The sequence below is a fragment of the Simochromis diagramma genome, unplaced genomic scaffold, assembly GCF_900408965.1.
Source record: "Simochromis diagramma unplaced genomic scaffold, fSimDia1.1 OVJJ01000822.1, whole genome shotgun sequence".
Taxonomy (NCBI): Eukaryota; Metazoa; Chordata; class Actinopteri; order Cichliformes; family Cichlidae; genus Simochromis; species Simochromis diagramma.
The window spans coordinates 8,197,322-8,215,909 of record NW_024387520.1 but is presented as its reverse complement, the minus strand read 5'-3'; the positions used below and the strand labels follow the sequence as shown (position 1 = coordinate 8,215,909).

Sequence of the window (18,588 nt, the reverse complement as noted above, 5' to 3'; positions counted from 1 at the left end):
TGAGTCTGTGGATATGAAATTTCTTTCATATAAGACTGCATTACTTCTCGCTTTGGCTTCGGCAAAGCGAGTGGGTGAAATTCATGCGCTGTCTGTGCATCCCTCCTGCACACAGTTCTCTCCTGATGGCCACAAGGTCGTATGCTGTCCAAATGCTGCCTATTTTCCCAAGATCATGACTGCATCTTATAGCTCAATGGAGTTTGAGTTGCTGAGCTTTTGCTCCCCTCCTTTTGCATCTGAGCAGCAGAGGAGGATGCATTCTCTTTGTCCAGTGCGTGTGCTACGCACCTACATTGAGCGCACTCAGAATGTGCGTTTATGTGACCAGCTGTTTGTCTGCTTCGCTAATCCAAATAGAGGTAGAGCTCTGTCCATACAGAGGCTGTCCCACTGGATCATAGAAGCTATCTCACTGGCATACGGCACCAGAGGTCTTGCTTTGCCCCACCGGGTGAGAGCTCATTCCACCAGGGGGATGGCAACCTCATGGGCTCTTTTTAAAGGGGTACCTGTAGCTGATATTTGTGTGGCAGCTAGTTGGGCATCACCGCACACTTTTGTGCTGTTTTATCGGTTGGACATTACAGCCCCTTCGGTGGCTCATGCTGTCCTTTCTGCTGGGTCTACCACTCACTAAGGATGTGGTGGTCCGATTCCGGTTCGGTGGCTGCTCTGCAGGGCGTGTATATATGTCCCATACTTATATGTTGTACAGAGTGGATCGACTGAAAGGGAATGAATACTTATGTCTATAACTTCTGTTCACTGAAAGAGAGGAACGAGGTACAACACAAGGTGGCCCCACTGAGCAGTTTGGCTCGGTGAAGAGCGGCTATCGAACTGAGGGATAACTGTCATGACAGGGGCTATCAGAATCAGAATCAGAATACTTTATTAATCCCGAAGGAAATTAGGAAACTATATGTGCAGGCGGGGCCGTGCGCGTGTCATCATACGTCATCTGCCTTAAAGGCGTGAATAAAGGTTTCTTCAGCCACGACACGCGAGGGCGTAATATCCCATACTTATGTGTTGTACCTCGTTCCTCTCCTTCAGGGAACAGAAGTTATAGACATAACTATTCGTTATCCCTCAGTCCTTTATATTTTGCTTCCAAGAAGCCAGATTTGTAATTTTTTAAAGTGCTTTTCAGCAATAGCTCTCCAGGCTTTCTGAAGTTGTTGTTAAGTTGTTAAGCCACATAACCCCAACTTATGAATCACTCAAGCATAAAAAAGGTCCCCAACTCAAGGGATAAAACAGTGTTGTTTCATCACATAACAGATAACTTAGCTTAGACAAATTTGAAATTGAATCTTTAACCTTTCTGTTTACAGCAAGCTGACGCAAAAACATATAATTTGCTAACTTATCTTTAGTTGAATCTACATGTCAAAGATAACACAGTTTGACAGGCATAAAATACTATTTTTGCACCAACAATGTGATTTGCAAAGTGCTGTTAGCTGACAACTCGGCATATCTCAGCATGGTTTGCAGTGTGTCCTTAAACAATTTGAGGAAACTGGACAAGTGGAAGACAAAAGAACAAGTGGCAGAACTAAAAAAAAAAACAATCTTCAGCAGATGTTTAGCTTTCAAAAAGACATTTTTAAAAAATCCAGTAAAGACCGGAGGTATGACCTGAGAGAGGTCATACCTACCAGAGATGCATCTGGTAATTTACTGTTCATTGAAGCCTCATCAGAAATGGTGTCAGTTGAAGGCTGGCTGTCAAGAAGCCATTTATAAGGAATGGAAACAAGGAAAAAATTACACAAGAACGCAACTGAAAATCAATGGCAAAGGGTCTATTGTAATGATAAACCCAAATACGACATTTTTGATTAATTATTGTCAATACATTTAGAGGAGGTAGGAGAGAGGCAGCGTACAACAGTGCGTGTCTACAGCCATCTGTAAAACACAGTGGAGGCTCTGTCATGGTTTGCGGCTGCATTTCACCCAGAGGTGTTGGGGATCTCCTTAAAATCGATGGAATTATAAACACAGATTTTGATCAGTCATGCCACACGACACCATCTGGAAAGCACTGCCAATACATTAAAAGCATACCTGGATAAGGAAAGCTCACTGGATTGGGCTCCCCAGAGCTTCGACCCCCAACATTATTGAAGCAGCTTGGGATCATATTTGTAACAAACAAAAGAAAAAGCAGAAACATCCAAAGAAAAGCTTTGAATGTCCTTCAAGAAGCCAAAGGATACTTACAGAAATTCCAAGATAGCTTGAGAGAGTTCAGACTTGAAGAATTAAGGTAGTGACACCAAACGTTGGCTTTAAAGCTTATAAGAATTGTATGAACTCTGTAATTGCTTTATACTTTACTGTATATTATAATATTTCCATATATGCACACGTTTCAATAAATTGCTACACCTACTTCACATTTCCCTAAAGAAATGAGGGGTAGCTCAAGACTTCTGCACACTACTGTGAACATAATTTCAATATTTTCTTTAAGGCCTTCCATTAAGGGTCAGTACAAGAAATAATAATATTTTTTATCACTTTGGATAAATAACTGATTTTCCACCATCATCAAACAAAATATATATAAAAAAGACCGTCTAAAAAGAAATCTTCCACTGTCAATTACACATTTTGCAAAGTGTACCTGGAATGATGACAACCTGAAGCACTAATAGTACCTGAGCTCCTCAGGAATTCAGTCCAGCAGAATTTCTCAGTAACGTCTGTCTGGATGCCTGTAATATAAACACAGAGACAGCCATAGTGAACTTCATAAAAAATAGTGCAAAGTGCTCCAAATTATCAGTGATCCAAAATACAATTTTTGTGTTCTGTGTAAAAAGCACTTCAGCATGATCACTCTCTGGGGACAAGCCTGAAAATTAAGCTTTCACTGGTTGGGGCTCAGCCATGCAGCTGGCCCGGGGGCTCTTGTCTAATCTATGAAGGGACACTATTTGCCAAACAAGGATACCGGTGGTAAACAACATGGAAGAGAGATTTGGGCTGTCCTACATGGTACGGTGGCCAATGGCAAGAGCAAACACAACTCTGTACTGCAGACAGTATGATAATGGAGGGAAAATGTCAAAGCTGATTAGTGCAACACTTCAATGGTGAGTCAAGGATGCACAGCATCAGGCGAGGATGTCCATCCTGCAGAACTTACCTTGAGGCTGGATGTAGATTTTGCTGCTTTGGGACACCTTCAGAGGAAAAAAATAAAAAAGAAGTGGTTAAAACAGCTAACAGAACGCAATCAGCAATTATTGGCAGCGTTTGTTTATAGAAATTACATTTGATTATCACCAACTGTGCTTCTCTCTTTTTTTTTATGTCCGACAATAGGGACAGCCATTTAAAGCTCTTTGTGTTCTAAGCATATTTAAACAGAGTACAAACTTTAAAAAGAGACTCAGGAAAGCAGTCGCTAAGATAATGCGGGTGCCGCAAAATAAATCAGAGGGGACGGGAAAGAAATTGACTGGATGTTATCACACCAGATCCATCCGCTATGTGTGTTTTCTGTCGCAATAAAAAGCTTGGCGATGCCTCTCAGTGCCTGTCCTGTCTACCAGCTGTCAGCACTAAATGGCAGAGATAAAGCACTCCACTTGCCTCAATCTGCAGCCTATGGCTGGAATCTAATCTGAAAATAAAACACTGTAATATTGTTTTAATGCCAGACTATTACGGGACAGGCCAGGATATTGTGTTTGTATAGTCAAAGCCCTTCTGCTGTATTTATTGACGCTGTCATTCTCCTGCCGTCTGCAGATGTGCTGTAAAAATGTAAACAAAAACTTTCTCTCTTATTATAAGCTGCAATTAAGCAGACAGAGTAAGGATCTGGGTGAATTGAAATACATGAACTGTGGCCAAACATAGGGCATGTGTGAAAAAGTGATATCTGCATGTGTAACGATCATGCGTCAAAGTTTAAACTGCATGTCAAATGGCTGGACAGCCCCACCCGAAAGCCCATCCCTCCTCCCACTGGGGGAGGGGGGCATTTTTTGTAACTTTCTGCAACTATCAATCCAGAATTTACAACTTCTGGTTAGATGTGCAGAGATGAGGGAAAATAGTAATTCTTTTTTTCTCCCTTTTGTCACTGAATTTCATGTGTTCAACCCAATGCAACACTATCAGAGAGATTGCCTAAAATGTGCTCGACTCAACTGAACCACAAATTACTTCAGTCAGTGTATCAAAAAACATAAGCGCATAATCATACCAAAAATAACTCTGCCTCTTCTTTCAGTTTGTCAGTAAATGCAACAGCAAACCTGATTGGGAACAAAGAAACACTTCATTATCACTGCTGTGCGAGGCATTTCAGCAAAACAAGAATTTTCACTATAGGCAGTAAATTATAGTCTTTTACAAGTCATAATGATTTTGACAACAATAAAAGGGGGGAAAAAGCTGTGCTAACAACACTAAAACACAGAAATCTGCAGGCAGAGCAGTATGAAAGCAGAAAAACTGCTTGTAGCTCGAAGCGAAAGGATTTCAGTACAAAAAGAGAAAGAATACAAGCTGGAAAATGAAGGGAATGTAGAGCAAAGAAACAAACGAAACAAAAAAAACTGAAAGAAGATACTAATTTTCATTTGTAAGTGTGCATTATTAAATGGGCAAACAAGCCCTGGGCGGTGATGGGACTTTATGATCAAGGTTGGGATGAGATGGCACTAATAGTGGGAGGCGGGTGGATTGAGATGTTTGAAGCTTTGGAAAACAGGCTCTCGCACATTCCTCTAGAACAGGGATGGGCAACTCCAGGCCTCGAGGGCCGGTGTCCTGCAGGTTTTAGATATCACTCTGGGTCAGCACACCTGAATCCAATGATTAGTTCATTACCGGGCCTCTGGAGAACTGCAAGACATGTTGAGGAGGTTTAGCCATTTGAATCAACTGTGTTGGATCAAGGACACATCTAAAATCTGCAGAACACCGGCCCTCGAGGCCTGGAGTTGCCCACCCCTGCTCTAGAGGTCTTTTTCTAGATTTACTGCCATCTACTTTAATCAGCTAGAAAACTGAGACACTTCAGTGTGATGTCGGCTTGGATTAGAGCATAAAATTTAGATTAGCCATTAGCCTGCTAAACTAGTGGTTAGCTTGAATTCTTTCAGTCTTATTCTTTCCATAGATTGTTTATTAAAGATGGACGTAGTCTCAGTAGTTTGCAAGGTCGTGCTTTGAAGCCATTTTGGTATTTTGAACCTGGACATGATGAGGGAGGCGTGGACCTGACTGATAAACTAAAGGACGCTGCACAACGATTCAGGAGGAACCTCTCAGCCATAAGGTAGCTATGTCAGCAGAGCACACGCTGCTTTATCCTCTTGTTTGACTTTAATTGGGAAAAATTTGCAAAATCAACGTCATGTAGTTTCCAGTAAGATTTTAAATTAGCAACTGAGTCTATAATCAGCAAACTGTTTACCTTTTAATTATTTTTACTTTTAATTGTATTTATTAAATTGTTTTACATTGATTTATTTAAAAAAACAAAACCCAAATAAAAAGATTTGGATCAAGAGGTTCGAGGGTCTATGCTAATGATGTGCAATGCCACTGATTTTCTTTTCGATACCAAATAAAATTCTGGTACTAAATAAGGATAATAAACTTAATGTGTTTGGAAAATCAAAACAAAAAGTAGTGTATTTCCAATTACACCTTTATAATGAATACAAGACATCAGACTACTTGTTCTTATTGTTTAATTAACAAAAAAACAAACAAAAAACCCTGAAAACTCAACACCTGCAAGTTTAAAATATTAAATTTACAATCAAAAATGAATATGAATGATTAACAATAATAATAATAATAATAATAAAGCTGAGGAACATTTTATTAATACATGTTATTATCTATCTTACATATAAAATATTTTAAGTTGAATTTGTTATTTTTTAAAGCCTACAATGTCTGTTTTACTGCAAGTAGGCTGTATATTTAATGACACCTACCCAATATAATCATTTTAAATGCTCTACAATTCTAATAAATGGGATTTCATAGTTTTAAGGATGCGGAGAATTCCCACCACTTATACATCAACACAAAGCCTAAGCCTAGATGTAAGTCACTTTCCAAAATTTAGCAAAGTGCTACACGTAGGCGACGATTTAGGCGATCCCAATAATATCATTACTTTCCATTTTGTTCTTGTGAATCATAATCTACAAATTCACTCCAAATTGCAAAAAAAAAAAAAGAATGAAAATCAATTCCAGAATATAAATATCTGTTATTGGTGGAATCAATGTTTAAGTATCGATCTACACACCGCTAATCCATGCAAACAGCTGTCTCGTCCCCTCCTGATCATTAGAAAGAATTCTGACTTGAAGCTATGTCCATCCTTTAAATACAGTCTATGATTCTTCATGCCCCAGAGGCCAGAAGATCTTGTACAGAGCCAGAGTTTTTGTGTTGTTGTTTTTTTTTTTACCCCCAGTGAAAACCTGGAATTTATGTATTGAAGGAAAAAAATATTTTAAGCTTATATTCAGACAGCAGTGTTACTTGTGATTTGTTGTTATATCCAAGACTGAATAAAATACATAAAAATCACATGATTAGTGGATTAGAAGCTTTCTCATTTCATGTGAATAATTTTAATAAAAGATATGAAAGTGGTGACATTTACTTCCTGCTCGCACTTCAGGTTGGAGACATCTGAATCAAACCTTTATAAAAAGGAAGTTGGCAAAAATATGATATGACACATTACTAACATACTAGATATTAAACATGGATAAAGTCATGATTAATGATAACTGTCAAATTTGATATAATCAGCAGGTCCTTCTCATGGGAGATATGTTACAGGGTATTTCCTGTAATGAGCAGTCCTCTTGAAATGACACTCCAAAAATATAATGTATACATGATTAACGGCATGTGTAGGAATGAATATTGATGAGATTTTATTGATTGCAATGCACTTTTAAAAATCTTCTCAGTGACGTAACGCACTGTAGAAACAGAGCAGAAAGAAAGGCCTGCATCCGACTTGGTTGTGGAAAAGCTTCCCTGCATTGAGTTTGACCTCAGTGCTTTGCAATGCACAAATGTAATAAACGCAAGAACTGATAAGCTTCTACTAAATTGGACAATTTGAATTTCTTAGCTAGAACTGATTTTCCATTCCCACCTCTAATGCATCTGTGCTCCTTGTCCTATCGTAAGACGCTAACAAATGTGCTGTAGATGCAGCCTCCTAGTCTAATTAACAAAGCCAACAGATGATGCTGATATCACACTATTTATAATGTAGACTCTTTTGCAAATTGTGACTTTTCCGTTATTTTAAATGAAACTTTTCCAAAATCATTTTATAAATGGTATGGAATATGTATGATATGAAGGACTAAAGTTCATGTACTAAGTTTGGAGCCATCCGAAAGTTTTAAAATAGGAATTTGTAACAGTACAACATCACCTGGCTTTCAGTAGCACCTGTTCCATAACCACACGCTTCTGCTCCACTTTCACATCTTCATTTATGTCTGTGCCGCCAAAGATTACGCCAAAGGGTATTTCAATATCTATTGTAAAGAACAGACATAAAACAAAAAGGCAATGTGGGACTGAAAGCTGTACATTTGAAGACCCATTATCTGACAGCAAAAAAGAAAACTGATTTAAAGTATACAGCTGATAAGTAGATAATATAACAGCAAGTCAGTTTACCCATGAGAAGTCTGCCCGCTTTGAAAAGATGAATAGCCAGTGCAGCTTCAAACTTGGGATGTTCAGAGACCAGATTTACCACATCAGCAGGAGACTGAAACTCTCCTGGGTCTCTGAGCTCGCAAGTGTGTCCTGCTGACTCAATGTAGGACCTAAAACATAAAATTAACATTTGCTTATGGAAGGCAGGAAGGAAGACTGAGCGGTTGAGCAAATTCATAATGGTTAAAGCCAGGAAACGTCTTCCGCTATTTTAGCTATTTTAACATGAAACAGTAGACGGACAAGTGTTACCAATCACATTAAATTAAGCTCAGTTCCTGTTAAGAACAGAAGCCAAGGTCACCGGCAACACCCGTGTTTACTGCTACTCGTCTTAAGGTGTCTCATTACACGATAAGGTTTGTATTTGGAGCCAACTTGTTACACTTATTTCACAGTGAAGTGATTTTACCAACAACACTTGCCCTGATGAAGTTAAATACTCCGTTATTGCGTCATAGTGTCACGCGCTAATTAATGAATCATACCAGCTATAAGAACCAGCTACACTTAGCAACTATGTTTGTTACCTTATTCTCTCAGCTGTAGTATGGTTCCCAGTTTTGGGGCTGAGACAGGCAAGGAAAAGTAATTTCATATCTCCTATGAAAGCAGGGCTGACGTGCTAATTAGCTACTTAACGCGAAATATTCGCAAAAAGCTGACGGCACCGATCGGGACATCTACGTTTCAATGAGCTCGCTTAGCCGAGATCCAATTACATTTCCTTGTCCGTAACTTAACACGTAGCAGCACCTAAGGGCAAGGCTGGTTCATCTTAGGGTTGCACACAGACCGTCTACTGTAGTGCACCATGCTTGTAATGTTTACAAGTCCGTCTTCTATACGGCCCCCTGGAAACATGACTGTAAGCGGCGAAGTGCTGCTAGCCAATTTCACTTCTTTTTCTTCTTCCTTTTTTTTTGTTATGCCCATCCCCAAACCCCAAACCCTGTTGGTTCATGTTATATAATAACAGAATCAGCCGTAGCCAAAAAAAAAAAGAAAAAAGATTAAATTGCACTGCAGTGCCACTTCCTTCTCCCCTTGCTTAGCTCTGCGTAAGCGGAACAAATCCCTATATCACATGGATGGTGTTGCGCGCCTCGATTTGCAGTACCCGTCGCGTAAGTTTCATTTTCAGATCGTCTCCACAGCAACGCAAGAGTGACAGCTTTTGACTGAGCTATGTGTCACGCGACAGAACTGTGACATTGTTTTTCTGTTGACACCCAGTTCTCTTTTCATAAAGTTCAGCTTTTAGACAGTACAAACGAAACATTTGAGCGGTTAGTATGATCTAGATTGATGGAGACAACCGAAGACCTCTGGGACGTGTTTCTGTCATTAAAGGTAAGGTAATGAGAAACTTTAACAAGCTGATGTGGTGTTTAAGCTAGCTTACTTCAGGTTTGTAATAAGCTAAAAACCTATATGACAAGAAAATGGGCTCTTTGACAATTTAGATGTTGTGAATCCGGTACAGTTTTTTGTGTTTGTGCTGCGGTGTCACCGTTTGGTTTATATTTGTGTTTTATCTTCAGGTTTGAACTCTTAAAAATAAGGAAGAAACTCCATTCCACTAAGTTGGGCGAGAATGGCTAACAACAGGGACGCCAATGAGAGCACCCCTCTTTTGGACTCAGACACTGAGAGCAGACCTTCACCACCGTCAGTCTTCGAGGGAAGAAGACTGGCATGTGCGGCCATCCTGCTGGCCGAGTCACTAGAGAGGATTGCTTTCTATGGCATAACGTCCAACCTGGTTCTTTTTCTGAATGGTAGTCCTTTTTATTGGGAGGGCACTCAGGCGAGCCAGGCACCACTCATGTTCATGGGAGTAACTTACCTGATTTCACCATTTGGAGGCTGGTTGGCCGATGCATACCTCGGAAAATTCTTGACCATTGCTGCAAGTTTGGTTCTGTACATTTTTGGCATGCTGTTTTTCCCTTTTATTTCAAACGAGGGCACCAGGATACACCTGTGCGGGGAAGAAATGGCATTTCCTGTGCAGCCTGCTGAGTGTCTGAACACAAACGTTACCACTCCAAAAAACGTTACCTGCCCCATTCGTGCCCCATATTGTGGCCCAGCAGTCTATGGTGGACTTTTCTTAATTGCCTTAGGTGTGGGTACTGTGAAGTCTAACATCACTCCATTTGGGGCAGATCAGGTAGAGTATAAACAGCACTACTATGAGTTATTACAGTTTGTATTAATTAGTTAATACCTGGAATTTCCTGTTACCAGAAGGCTATAACCTGAACCATTAGCTTTCTGGAATTGGCCTGTATAAAATATGTAGTGGGGACATCAATGAAGTCAGACATGTGATGGGACTTTAGCTGCACCATGACATTTCTCTGAGACATGCTCTTGATTATCATGGCTACTTATGGCTGTCACCATTAAAAACTAAACATTTTGAAGCATCTTGTAGAATAGACAACACATCTCTCTGGAACACATGCACAAACGGAGACATTTATAAACACTTCTTCAATTGTTCTTAGTTGGTAATAAGAAGTGAAACACACATCTGTCAGTTTAGTATCAAAATTATCTAGAGGGCCCTCCACAACATGCAATCATGGAAGTGGGAAAGTTCATCAATGGGGTCATTGTTTCTCAGAGTTATCTAATCAGGAAAGGATAAAATGTTTCAAGGGGAGCTGGCAGACCGAATATGATTAGTGCAATGTTATGTTCAAATACACAACACACAAAAGAGACCGCTTTTTTTTTTTTTTGGTAAAAGTCCACTAACCTTAAAGCAAACGCAATGCACCATGAGGTTACTTTTTCCTGCGTACTGAAACTGAAAGTTTTACCTCAGACAAAATTTTCCCATTAGTGATCCTCCAACTGAAAGTCCTTGGTGCGTGGGAGATTTGAATATTTAAGAGAAACAGAAGAGTCCCTGTTAAAATTGGCCTCATTCCTAATAACGACACCCTCTCACAGCGTAAAAAAATTATCATACTGATTGTTGTGATTTCCCCTTTTAAATACAGTGCATTTGCATGAAAAAAAAGGTTTGTGACCTCTTTGGAATTACCAAACCTGGACTTGCAGTTTTGTCAGTCATGATACTTAGTCTGATCTTCAGTGACAATTGTAAAGAAACACAATCTGACTGAACATATAGCACAAAAAGTTGGATTTATATTATTTTATTGTTTGTAGCAACTCGTTGTTGAACCTCCTTTAGCAGCTACAGCTTTCAAATGGGGGCTGTTTCCGGTAGCTGCTCATAAGACGATTTAATGTTTGTTTGCTAGTTCACCCAAGCTTTCCTTTAAAACACAGACAGCTGCTCTTTAATTCAGTGATAACAAGCTATCCAAACAATGATGTTGGTTCCACCAGACTTTAAAGTTGGGATGATGGTGTTGTCCACCTTTTGATAAATCTCTTCATGCATCACTGATCTAGAAATGTCATTAAAAATTTGTAGATCTTCTAAGCTTTCCAACTAATGGCCGGGTCTGGTTGTTTTGCTAGTAGTGTGTTTTCCCTTGAACACTGTTATCCAGTTGTGGAAATGTCTACAGGTGTTACCACTCGGAGACAGATTTATTTTAATTGTAAATATTTCATTATTTTTATTTTGTGTTGAGAGTTTATTCATATTTAGTTGAATTTTCATTATGTAGGGGTATTTGTCAGGGAAATATTCAAGAAATTTAGAAGAAGTATCACTATAAAAACACAATTTCTGTGTCATGTATTCACACTAGTCTTATACACCAAAACATTCTAATGTGTGTTGCTCTGACAAAGACTAAAACATATTTCCTCTTGTAGTTTCCTACTTTTTGCGTTAAGTTTAGTTTTTATTTCAGGTAACTTAAATGTTTTTGTAACTATAGTCTTGCTTCAGGTCTTTAGAAAAAAGCTTTTATAGCCTTTTATAGCTTCATATATCTCTAAATGCTTTTACAATCAAGAGGGAGGTGTTCATCGTTTATGTTAACAATCAAAAGTCAGACTTTTATGCCTTTTTTTATATGGGGGGCACCCCAACAACCACCCAGCCTCATTTTCTTAATTGGATACCACTGAGGTTCACACAGAGTTGTGAGTTTAGTTAAGTTGTGTTTACTATAATTGTGACCTATATGAAGCCTGGACAACATTTTATGATTAATCATTGAAGAAATCCCAGTAATTTCAGACAACTGACAAGAATTTATTTTTCCAGCTATGCCATGAGGGAATTACTTTCATAACTGACTCTGCACAAATGCACTGATGAACCCCAGAAAGATTTATACTGAATATATTGACCTTATGTTCAGCATGTTTTAGCTGTACCAGCATCTTTTGTGCTTGTATATAAGCGACATATCCATCAGGAATTGAGAAAATCTTTTCACTCAAAAGAATAACTGTATGTGGGATGGATCGGATGATAATATTATGTGTTGGCATAGACAGCTATTGCAGCGTTACTAAGCCAATATTATAACCTTTAATTGTAACCTTTTAAAGAATGCTAAAAACTACAATAAACAGATAAAGAATAAAGAAAACGTTGCTTCTATTGTTCTGCTCATTTCACTCAGCTGAGATGATAAAATGATAAAGTTATTATAAAGTTTGCACAGTATTGCTATGTATATTTTACTATAAATGTGGCAAACGTGTTGACTCATGCAAATTGGTATTCAGCTTGTGATCACTGTTTCTCTTTGTTATTGACAGTTCACGGTTGTGTCTTTGATCATTTTAGGTTTTTACAAACTGTACTTTGTACTATATGTTATAGCTTTGAGTCATGCAGCCATAGTTTAAATCAATTTAAACCCTGTTCCTTGGCTTTGAAATCTTAATCTTTTATATCAGAGGACTTGTGACTTCACTTATTTTTTTATAACAATCAGATGCTGGTAGTTAACTTACAAACTCATGACAAACCACTGTTGCAAAGTTCAGAGTACACTTACTCTTCTTACACGCTCTTTTTGTTTGGATTAAAGAAAAGAAAAAACGTCACCCTGTGCTTTGTGTGCTCGCAGGTCAAAGACAGAGGACCAGAGGCCACTCGCAGATTTTTCAACTGGTTCTACTGGTCTATTAACTTGGGTGCCATCCTGTCACTGGGAGGTGTGGCCTACATCCAGCAAAATGTTAGCTTTGAGGTTGGCTACATCCTTCCTACTGTGTGCCTTGGGATCTCTTTCCTGGTCTTTCTCCTGGGACGTATGGTTTTCATCAACAAGCCCGCCGATGGAAGTGCCTTTACTGACATGTTCAAGATCCTGGCTTTTGCCTTCTGTTCACAGAAACCAGTGGAGCCAAACCTGCTCCGGTAAGAGTGACATTTCATACAGTAATTAAATACATATACAAACAAAGCACACAAAGCACACCCAGATCAGTCTCAGTGGGACAGCTTCCTAAAGTAGTGTAGTGACGTTAGTTGGATGGTGACTGTGAACCAGTGGAATAAAATGGCTCTATTTTATTGGTAGAGCTTTATGTTATGCCTCCTTTGATCCACCTGTATAATTCTTTTTTTTCCCCATTGGTTCAGGCATTCATCTTCGTTCCATGTGGTTAAGTTATTCTGAAGTGCGGATACTTGACTTTGAACCAAAGTAGCACTATTAGCTCATAAACTTGACATTGAATATTTTAAGTTGGGCAGTCCTGCTGCCTTTCAAGAATTTCTTATTAAGACATTTTCTCCAGAGATGGGGATTATAGGCTTTAGAAAAAAAGTTTCTTTCATATCTCTAGAAGTGCTGTTGTTAAAGGCTGAGAGATTCACATAAAAGGCTGGTTAATTTCCCACTTAAAGAGCACAGACCAATTCTAGTTTATTCTGGATTTATTTTTGCTTTATGCCATTAATTACACTGTATTTTTAAACTATTTCAATCAGGTTTATGTTTATTAAATTTTTCCTGTGAAACAGCAAACCGGCACTACTGGACAGTGCCAAAGTGACTTACGGAGGGAAATTTCCTGAGGAGAAAGTAGAGGAAGTCAAAGCACTGGTGAAGGTCCTTCCGGTTTTCTTTGCTCTTATTCCATACTGGACTGTATACTTTCAGGTAAGATCAGCCGATATAAAGTTAGATCCAAACATTAAAACAGTATTGCGCATGATGAGAAATGCAAAGTGAGAACACAAGAGATAATGTGCACACATTATCAGGTAAAACATTGTTTGTGTCAAAACTGGAGAAGAATGGTGTGCACCAGACACCCTGGTGATCACAAAGTGGAGAACGACTTCACGCTGAGACTTTAATCTCCTTTTCGCATTACAGATGCAGACAACGTACATCCTGCAGAGCCTCCATCTGAAGATTCCTGATACGACCCCAAACAGCACTTCTGACTTCTCTAAGGTAAACTGAAGTGGAGACACTCTCCTGCACCTCTTTCCTGTTTAATTAACAATTTTAGTGCCAGTGTGCTCTGACTTGATTTGTGCTGTGGCACTCTTAACTGTTCTCTAATTCTCTGTAGTTAAACATAACAGCGTGGAGCTCTAGCCTGCTTTCTCACAAGTGGTTTTGATCTATATTTTTTACTGCTGAAACTAAAGGAGTCAGTAGGCCACTGACACACAACAGCTGGAGGCAGCAGCAAAGGCTGATAATGCAACGGGGATTAAGTGAGAACTTCATAGACTAATACCTCACAGATTAGCAACTGGCTGGCATTGTATCTCACCACAGCAGCGCCTCCACCTGTTTCTGTTTGGCAAGTTTTGCTGGTATACCTGTCTCTCACTTTGCCTGAATCTATTTTCATTTTGGCAAATTTAAGTTTTCGTTTTATAGTGGCACTAGAAAATAGAGAAAATTGGGTAGTGGGGAAGGACCGGTGGAGTGACATTCAGTAAGTGGTCCAGCAAGGAATGGAGGAACCAGTGCTCAGGCATTTGTGCCTATGTGATACACGCCCAATACTTGTCTATCAGGACAACCGTAGCAGATTAGATGTTGAACACTGCAGTGCTTTGATGACTGAAAATCAAAAGGTTCAAAAGCAATGAAATTAACTTGAGTAGTAACAGCAGCTTACTTGCAGTAAGTCTGTTCATATTTCTGAACAGGCATGCTTGAGGTGATTGTGAAGTGTACCGACTTCACAGAATTGTGAAGTGAAACACTTGTCGGTAAACCTCGCAGTCTGAGTTAGTGCTGTTGAAAAGCCACAAAAATACTCGACTTGGAACATCGTGAAACTATGTTACATGGCTTTGTTTACTTGTGTAACATGTTTACAACTGTGTTTAAGAACTACATTTCTACAAAGTTTTCCTAAGTGCACCGTTTATCTGGTAGGAAAAAATGGAACTAGGCCCTTCCTGCTACCGGCCTCGACATTTGTCATTATCAAAAGGGAAGTGAGAATAGATGTCTCGTCTCACCTGACACATTTCAGTGGCCAACCTGAACAAAAACTGTGTCTTTGGAGAAATGGCACCCATACTACTATAACTACTACTATGAGGTTAAAATGTATGAATTTAGAGTAATTTTTTGACTAGTTGCTTTATTTTTGGGTTTTATTGGTAATTTGAAAACAAAACTACGTGAATTTGAAAATCACATTTTAAAATTAAAACTGTTTTCATGGTAACCCACAATAAATTCAATACTTCATGCCCTGTTACTCGTTCAGAGGATAAACAATGTATTATTCGTCTGCAGAGATTACATATTTCTATAAGCTTTTTTTTCCCTCTAATCTGTTACAATAGATTATAAGGGTTAGAGCAGTGAAGCTGCAGGAAACTTCATTACATGGTTTAGAAATCCCCCCAACGTCTCACACCAACTTGGACATAGTAATCAAGTATATGTTTCTGCAGTTATCTCAGAAATGCTTTGCAGTGATCTAAAATTATTTGTTCCATTGTTCTTCTGTCTTTAAATTTGTTTTTTTAATTTCTTAAAAACTTGTTTTTAAAATCTCTCAATATCTCAATATTAAGTTAGGCGTATGTACAAACCTCACTCTGATCTTAAGGTGTAAAGAAGATTCTGTGATATTTGCAAACGATCGTAATGCTTAGATGCTGAAATTTGAGTCACACATTAACATGTGTCCCTTGAGCTTATGCGCACAGGATCATTGTTGCAAGTCTGAAAACTTGAATCCCAAAATTGGATTCATGTGAAAGCCAGTTGAAGCCCGAAATGTGATAATGATCAGCCATGCATGATGTTTTACAGCAAATAGATTTTTATTTTATTTATTTATTTTGTCAATTCACAGTCCAAATGTAAACAAAAACACTGGGTTACTACTACTACTGGGTTACTACTACTACTACTAATGTTTGAAAATGCAGAACTGCGTAGAGTACACAAAAGAGGCTGCAGACATTTGCTGGAAGCCTGTGGTGGCTTCTCCCCAACTGAATGGCCATTGCAATTCACACAGTTGTGCACTCTCAGAAACAGCCACGTTGTATATCTACTGTGCCTCATGACAGCATGTGATAAAAGAATCCTATACTATCATTTATGAAAGATTAAAGGCTCTTCCTCTCCTTAAATGTAACAGTACTTGTAGCTGAAAAACAGAGCATTCTTATTGAAATTATAATTGCATGTAATGTGTTCACAAACACCTAATAATGTAATTTTACAGCTTTCGTGACTCCCACATTAACCCCAAGCCAACTTTTACCTTTTAACAGACAAAAATGAATACATATTACAAATGTAATATTATTGCATTATATATTAAAAGCATGCTTCAATAAATCTTGTTTCATGCTGATCTAAAGGTGGTCTAGGGAAATAATGGCTAAAATGCTCATAACCTGCCATGTGCAACCATATTTTTATGGGATACTTTTTGATCCCTAAATGGTGGCACTATCCAATTTTCTCAAGATAAAGAGCAGCAGAAAATATAAATCTTGCAATAAGTCTTTATCATTTCCCAAATTGCTAAATCAGTATACAGTGTGTATGTGTGGTTTTGTTTTGGGGAAGTGGGGAAGAAAACAAAAAAAAAAAAAACACTGAGATTTGTGAGATTTGGGCGTGCTGAGACACCTCAGTCATTCATGCCAGCCTTGCCTTGGCAAAGAAGAAGTCTCATTTAGCACTTCCTATCATTTTTGAATATGATAATGTACAAACAAGAGAGAAAAACACTCTCTAAGGAGCTGCGTACAGATTGCCAGCGGTCGCTCTAAGAAATGGAAATTCAATTTGAGAATAAATGATCCTATCAGAAGTGTTAAACCAGAGACACATCAGGAGCTCAGATGGCACTTGGAATTTGAATTGCACAAAACAAAACAAAACAAACAAAAAAAACTCTGCTCCAGCAGTCTGCACTGTTACACTGCTCAGTCAGTGAGATATTGCCTCAACTTGTAAATACTTTGTATGCTTATAGTGGATTTTCTGTTTGATTGATATGTCATCCAGTCTGTTTACACAGTGCAATTATTCCTTCCAAAGATTACGCTTTATCGTGATAATTCAGAATCAGTTTTGTCAATTTTGTCTCACATTTAAGCTTTAATAGATTGGAATGTAAAAAAGAGAACGTATGAATCCTATTAATACTAGTGCTGCTGCTGCTACTACGGCTGTGAATAATAAGCTGAATATTTATTCGGTATTGACTGCCTGCTTGCATTACTATAGATGCTATTTATGTTTTGTTTTTTAAATTGCTTCATGTTTTGCTTTCGACCACCTGGGGGTGCCAGAGCAGTATCAAGTCTGAAGGATGCACAGACTCCAGTGAATGCAAACATTTGGCGAACTGTGTAGTTTTCATACTTTTTTGCCTTTTGTTCTCTTTCATCCCATGTTTCTCCCCCTGGATTCCCCAGATGACGTTCCGCTTCCCGCCTGCTTGGCTCACCATGTTTGACGCAGTGCTCATTATCATGCTGATTCCCCTGAAGGACAAAGTGGTGGACCCAATCCTGAAACGGCGCGGCCTGCTGCCCTCCTCCCTGAAAAGGATCGCAGTAGGGATGTTCTTTGTCATGTGCTCGGCCGTGGCAGCGGGTGAGTGCACCCGCAGCCGAGTTCTCTGTACATGTCACTTAAATAGTACAAACACAACAAAGTAAAAAGGCAAAGTTGGGTGTTATTTTCTGTGGCAGATGGAACATACAATCAGCAGTTCCAGTGCCACATCTACTTCATCTATATTTTCATTACTTTTGGTAACATGGCTTTAATACAAAGCCGCTTCACCGACATGACTTGAATATGGTCACTGAACTTTTTTTTTTAAATTTTTATTGCTATTCTGGTGTTGCTTTATGTGGGACTCGAAAGATGGTTTGACACAGATTTATAGTCTATTCCAGAATCCCATGACTTTCCATCTGGCAAAGGAAAAGCAGCAGATATTGTCCCCCCTCACTCAGTAGCTTATAGAGAGCGCTGTGGCATCTAACTTTTTAGTCCTGTGTGACTGCACCAGCCGTGCTCAGTTGTGTTCTTTTCCAGTCTGTAGATTGTTTTCGAAAGCTTCAGCCAGGCCTGTCAGTGGTTGCTGCTGCACTGATGCATCCAGGCTAAAATGTTTCGAGCATGAAGGCAGGAAGAAAAGCCAATCAGTCTACATTGTATTCCACAAACGCTCCACTTTTTCTTACACAGAAATGCAAATGTGCAAAATGAACATATTTTACTATTAGTGATCCTTAGATATTGACTAGTGTGGTTTTATAGATGGGGAATAATGCACTTAATGAAAATAAACAGCAGTTGTTGGGGATAATTGTGAGGGAATCTCTGTAGAACTGGCCGTTCTTTCATCTCATTTCATTTCATTTCATTTTTGAGTTTGTAGTCAAATGTCTTAACAACAGTTTCC

The 18,588-nt window shown here is 38.9% G+C and overlaps 2 protein-coding genes across 5 annotated transcripts in view; one reads left to right on the top strand and one right to left on the bottom strand.

The window, feature by feature from the left end:
- glt1d1 (glycosyltransferase 1 domain containing 1) overlaps positions 1-8,828 on the bottom strand; it is a 32,507-nt gene extending 23,679 nt beyond the window's left edge. The window contains exons 1-6 of one of the 3 annotated variants that reach the window (XM_040019712.1): positions 8,512-8,824; positions 7,714-7,865; positions 7,463-7,568; positions 4,235-4,286; positions 3,167-3,203; positions 2,676-2,732 (exon numbers count right to left, since the gene is read on the bottom strand). In XM_040019712.1, coding sequence (XP_039875646.1) covers positions 2,676-2,732; positions 3,167-3,203; positions 4,235-4,286; positions 7,463-7,568; positions 7,714-7,717 — 256 coding nt within the window. In that variant the 5' untranslated portion in view covers positions 7,718-7,865; positions 8,512-8,824. Of the gene's footprint in view, positions 1-2,675; positions 2,733-3,166; positions 3,204-4,234; positions 4,287-7,462; positions 7,569-7,713; positions 7,866-8,285 lie in introns of all 3 variants that reach the window. The other 2 variants (XM_040019710.1, XM_040019713.1) reach the window with 2 other exon arrangements.
- Positions 7,866-18,588, top strand: part of slc15a4 (solute carrier family 15 member 4) — a 29,842-nt gene continuing 19,119 nt past the window's right edge. The window contains exons 1-6 of one of the 2 annotated variants that reach the window (XM_040019709.1): positions 7,866-8,114; positions 9,300-9,931; positions 12,780-13,072; positions 13,682-13,820; positions 14,040-14,120; positions 17,588-17,768. In XM_040019709.1, the coding sequence (XP_039875643.1) occupies positions 9,353-9,931; positions 12,780-13,072; positions 13,682-13,820; positions 14,040-14,120; positions 17,588-17,768 (1,273 nt within the window). In that variant the 5' untranslated portion in view covers positions 7,866-8,114; positions 9,300-9,352. Of the gene's footprint in view, positions 8,115-8,886; positions 9,109-9,299; positions 9,932-12,779; positions 13,073-13,681; positions 13,821-14,039; positions 14,121-17,587; positions 17,769-18,588 lie in introns of those variants that run through there. The other variant, XM_040019708.1, reaches the window with a different exon arrangement.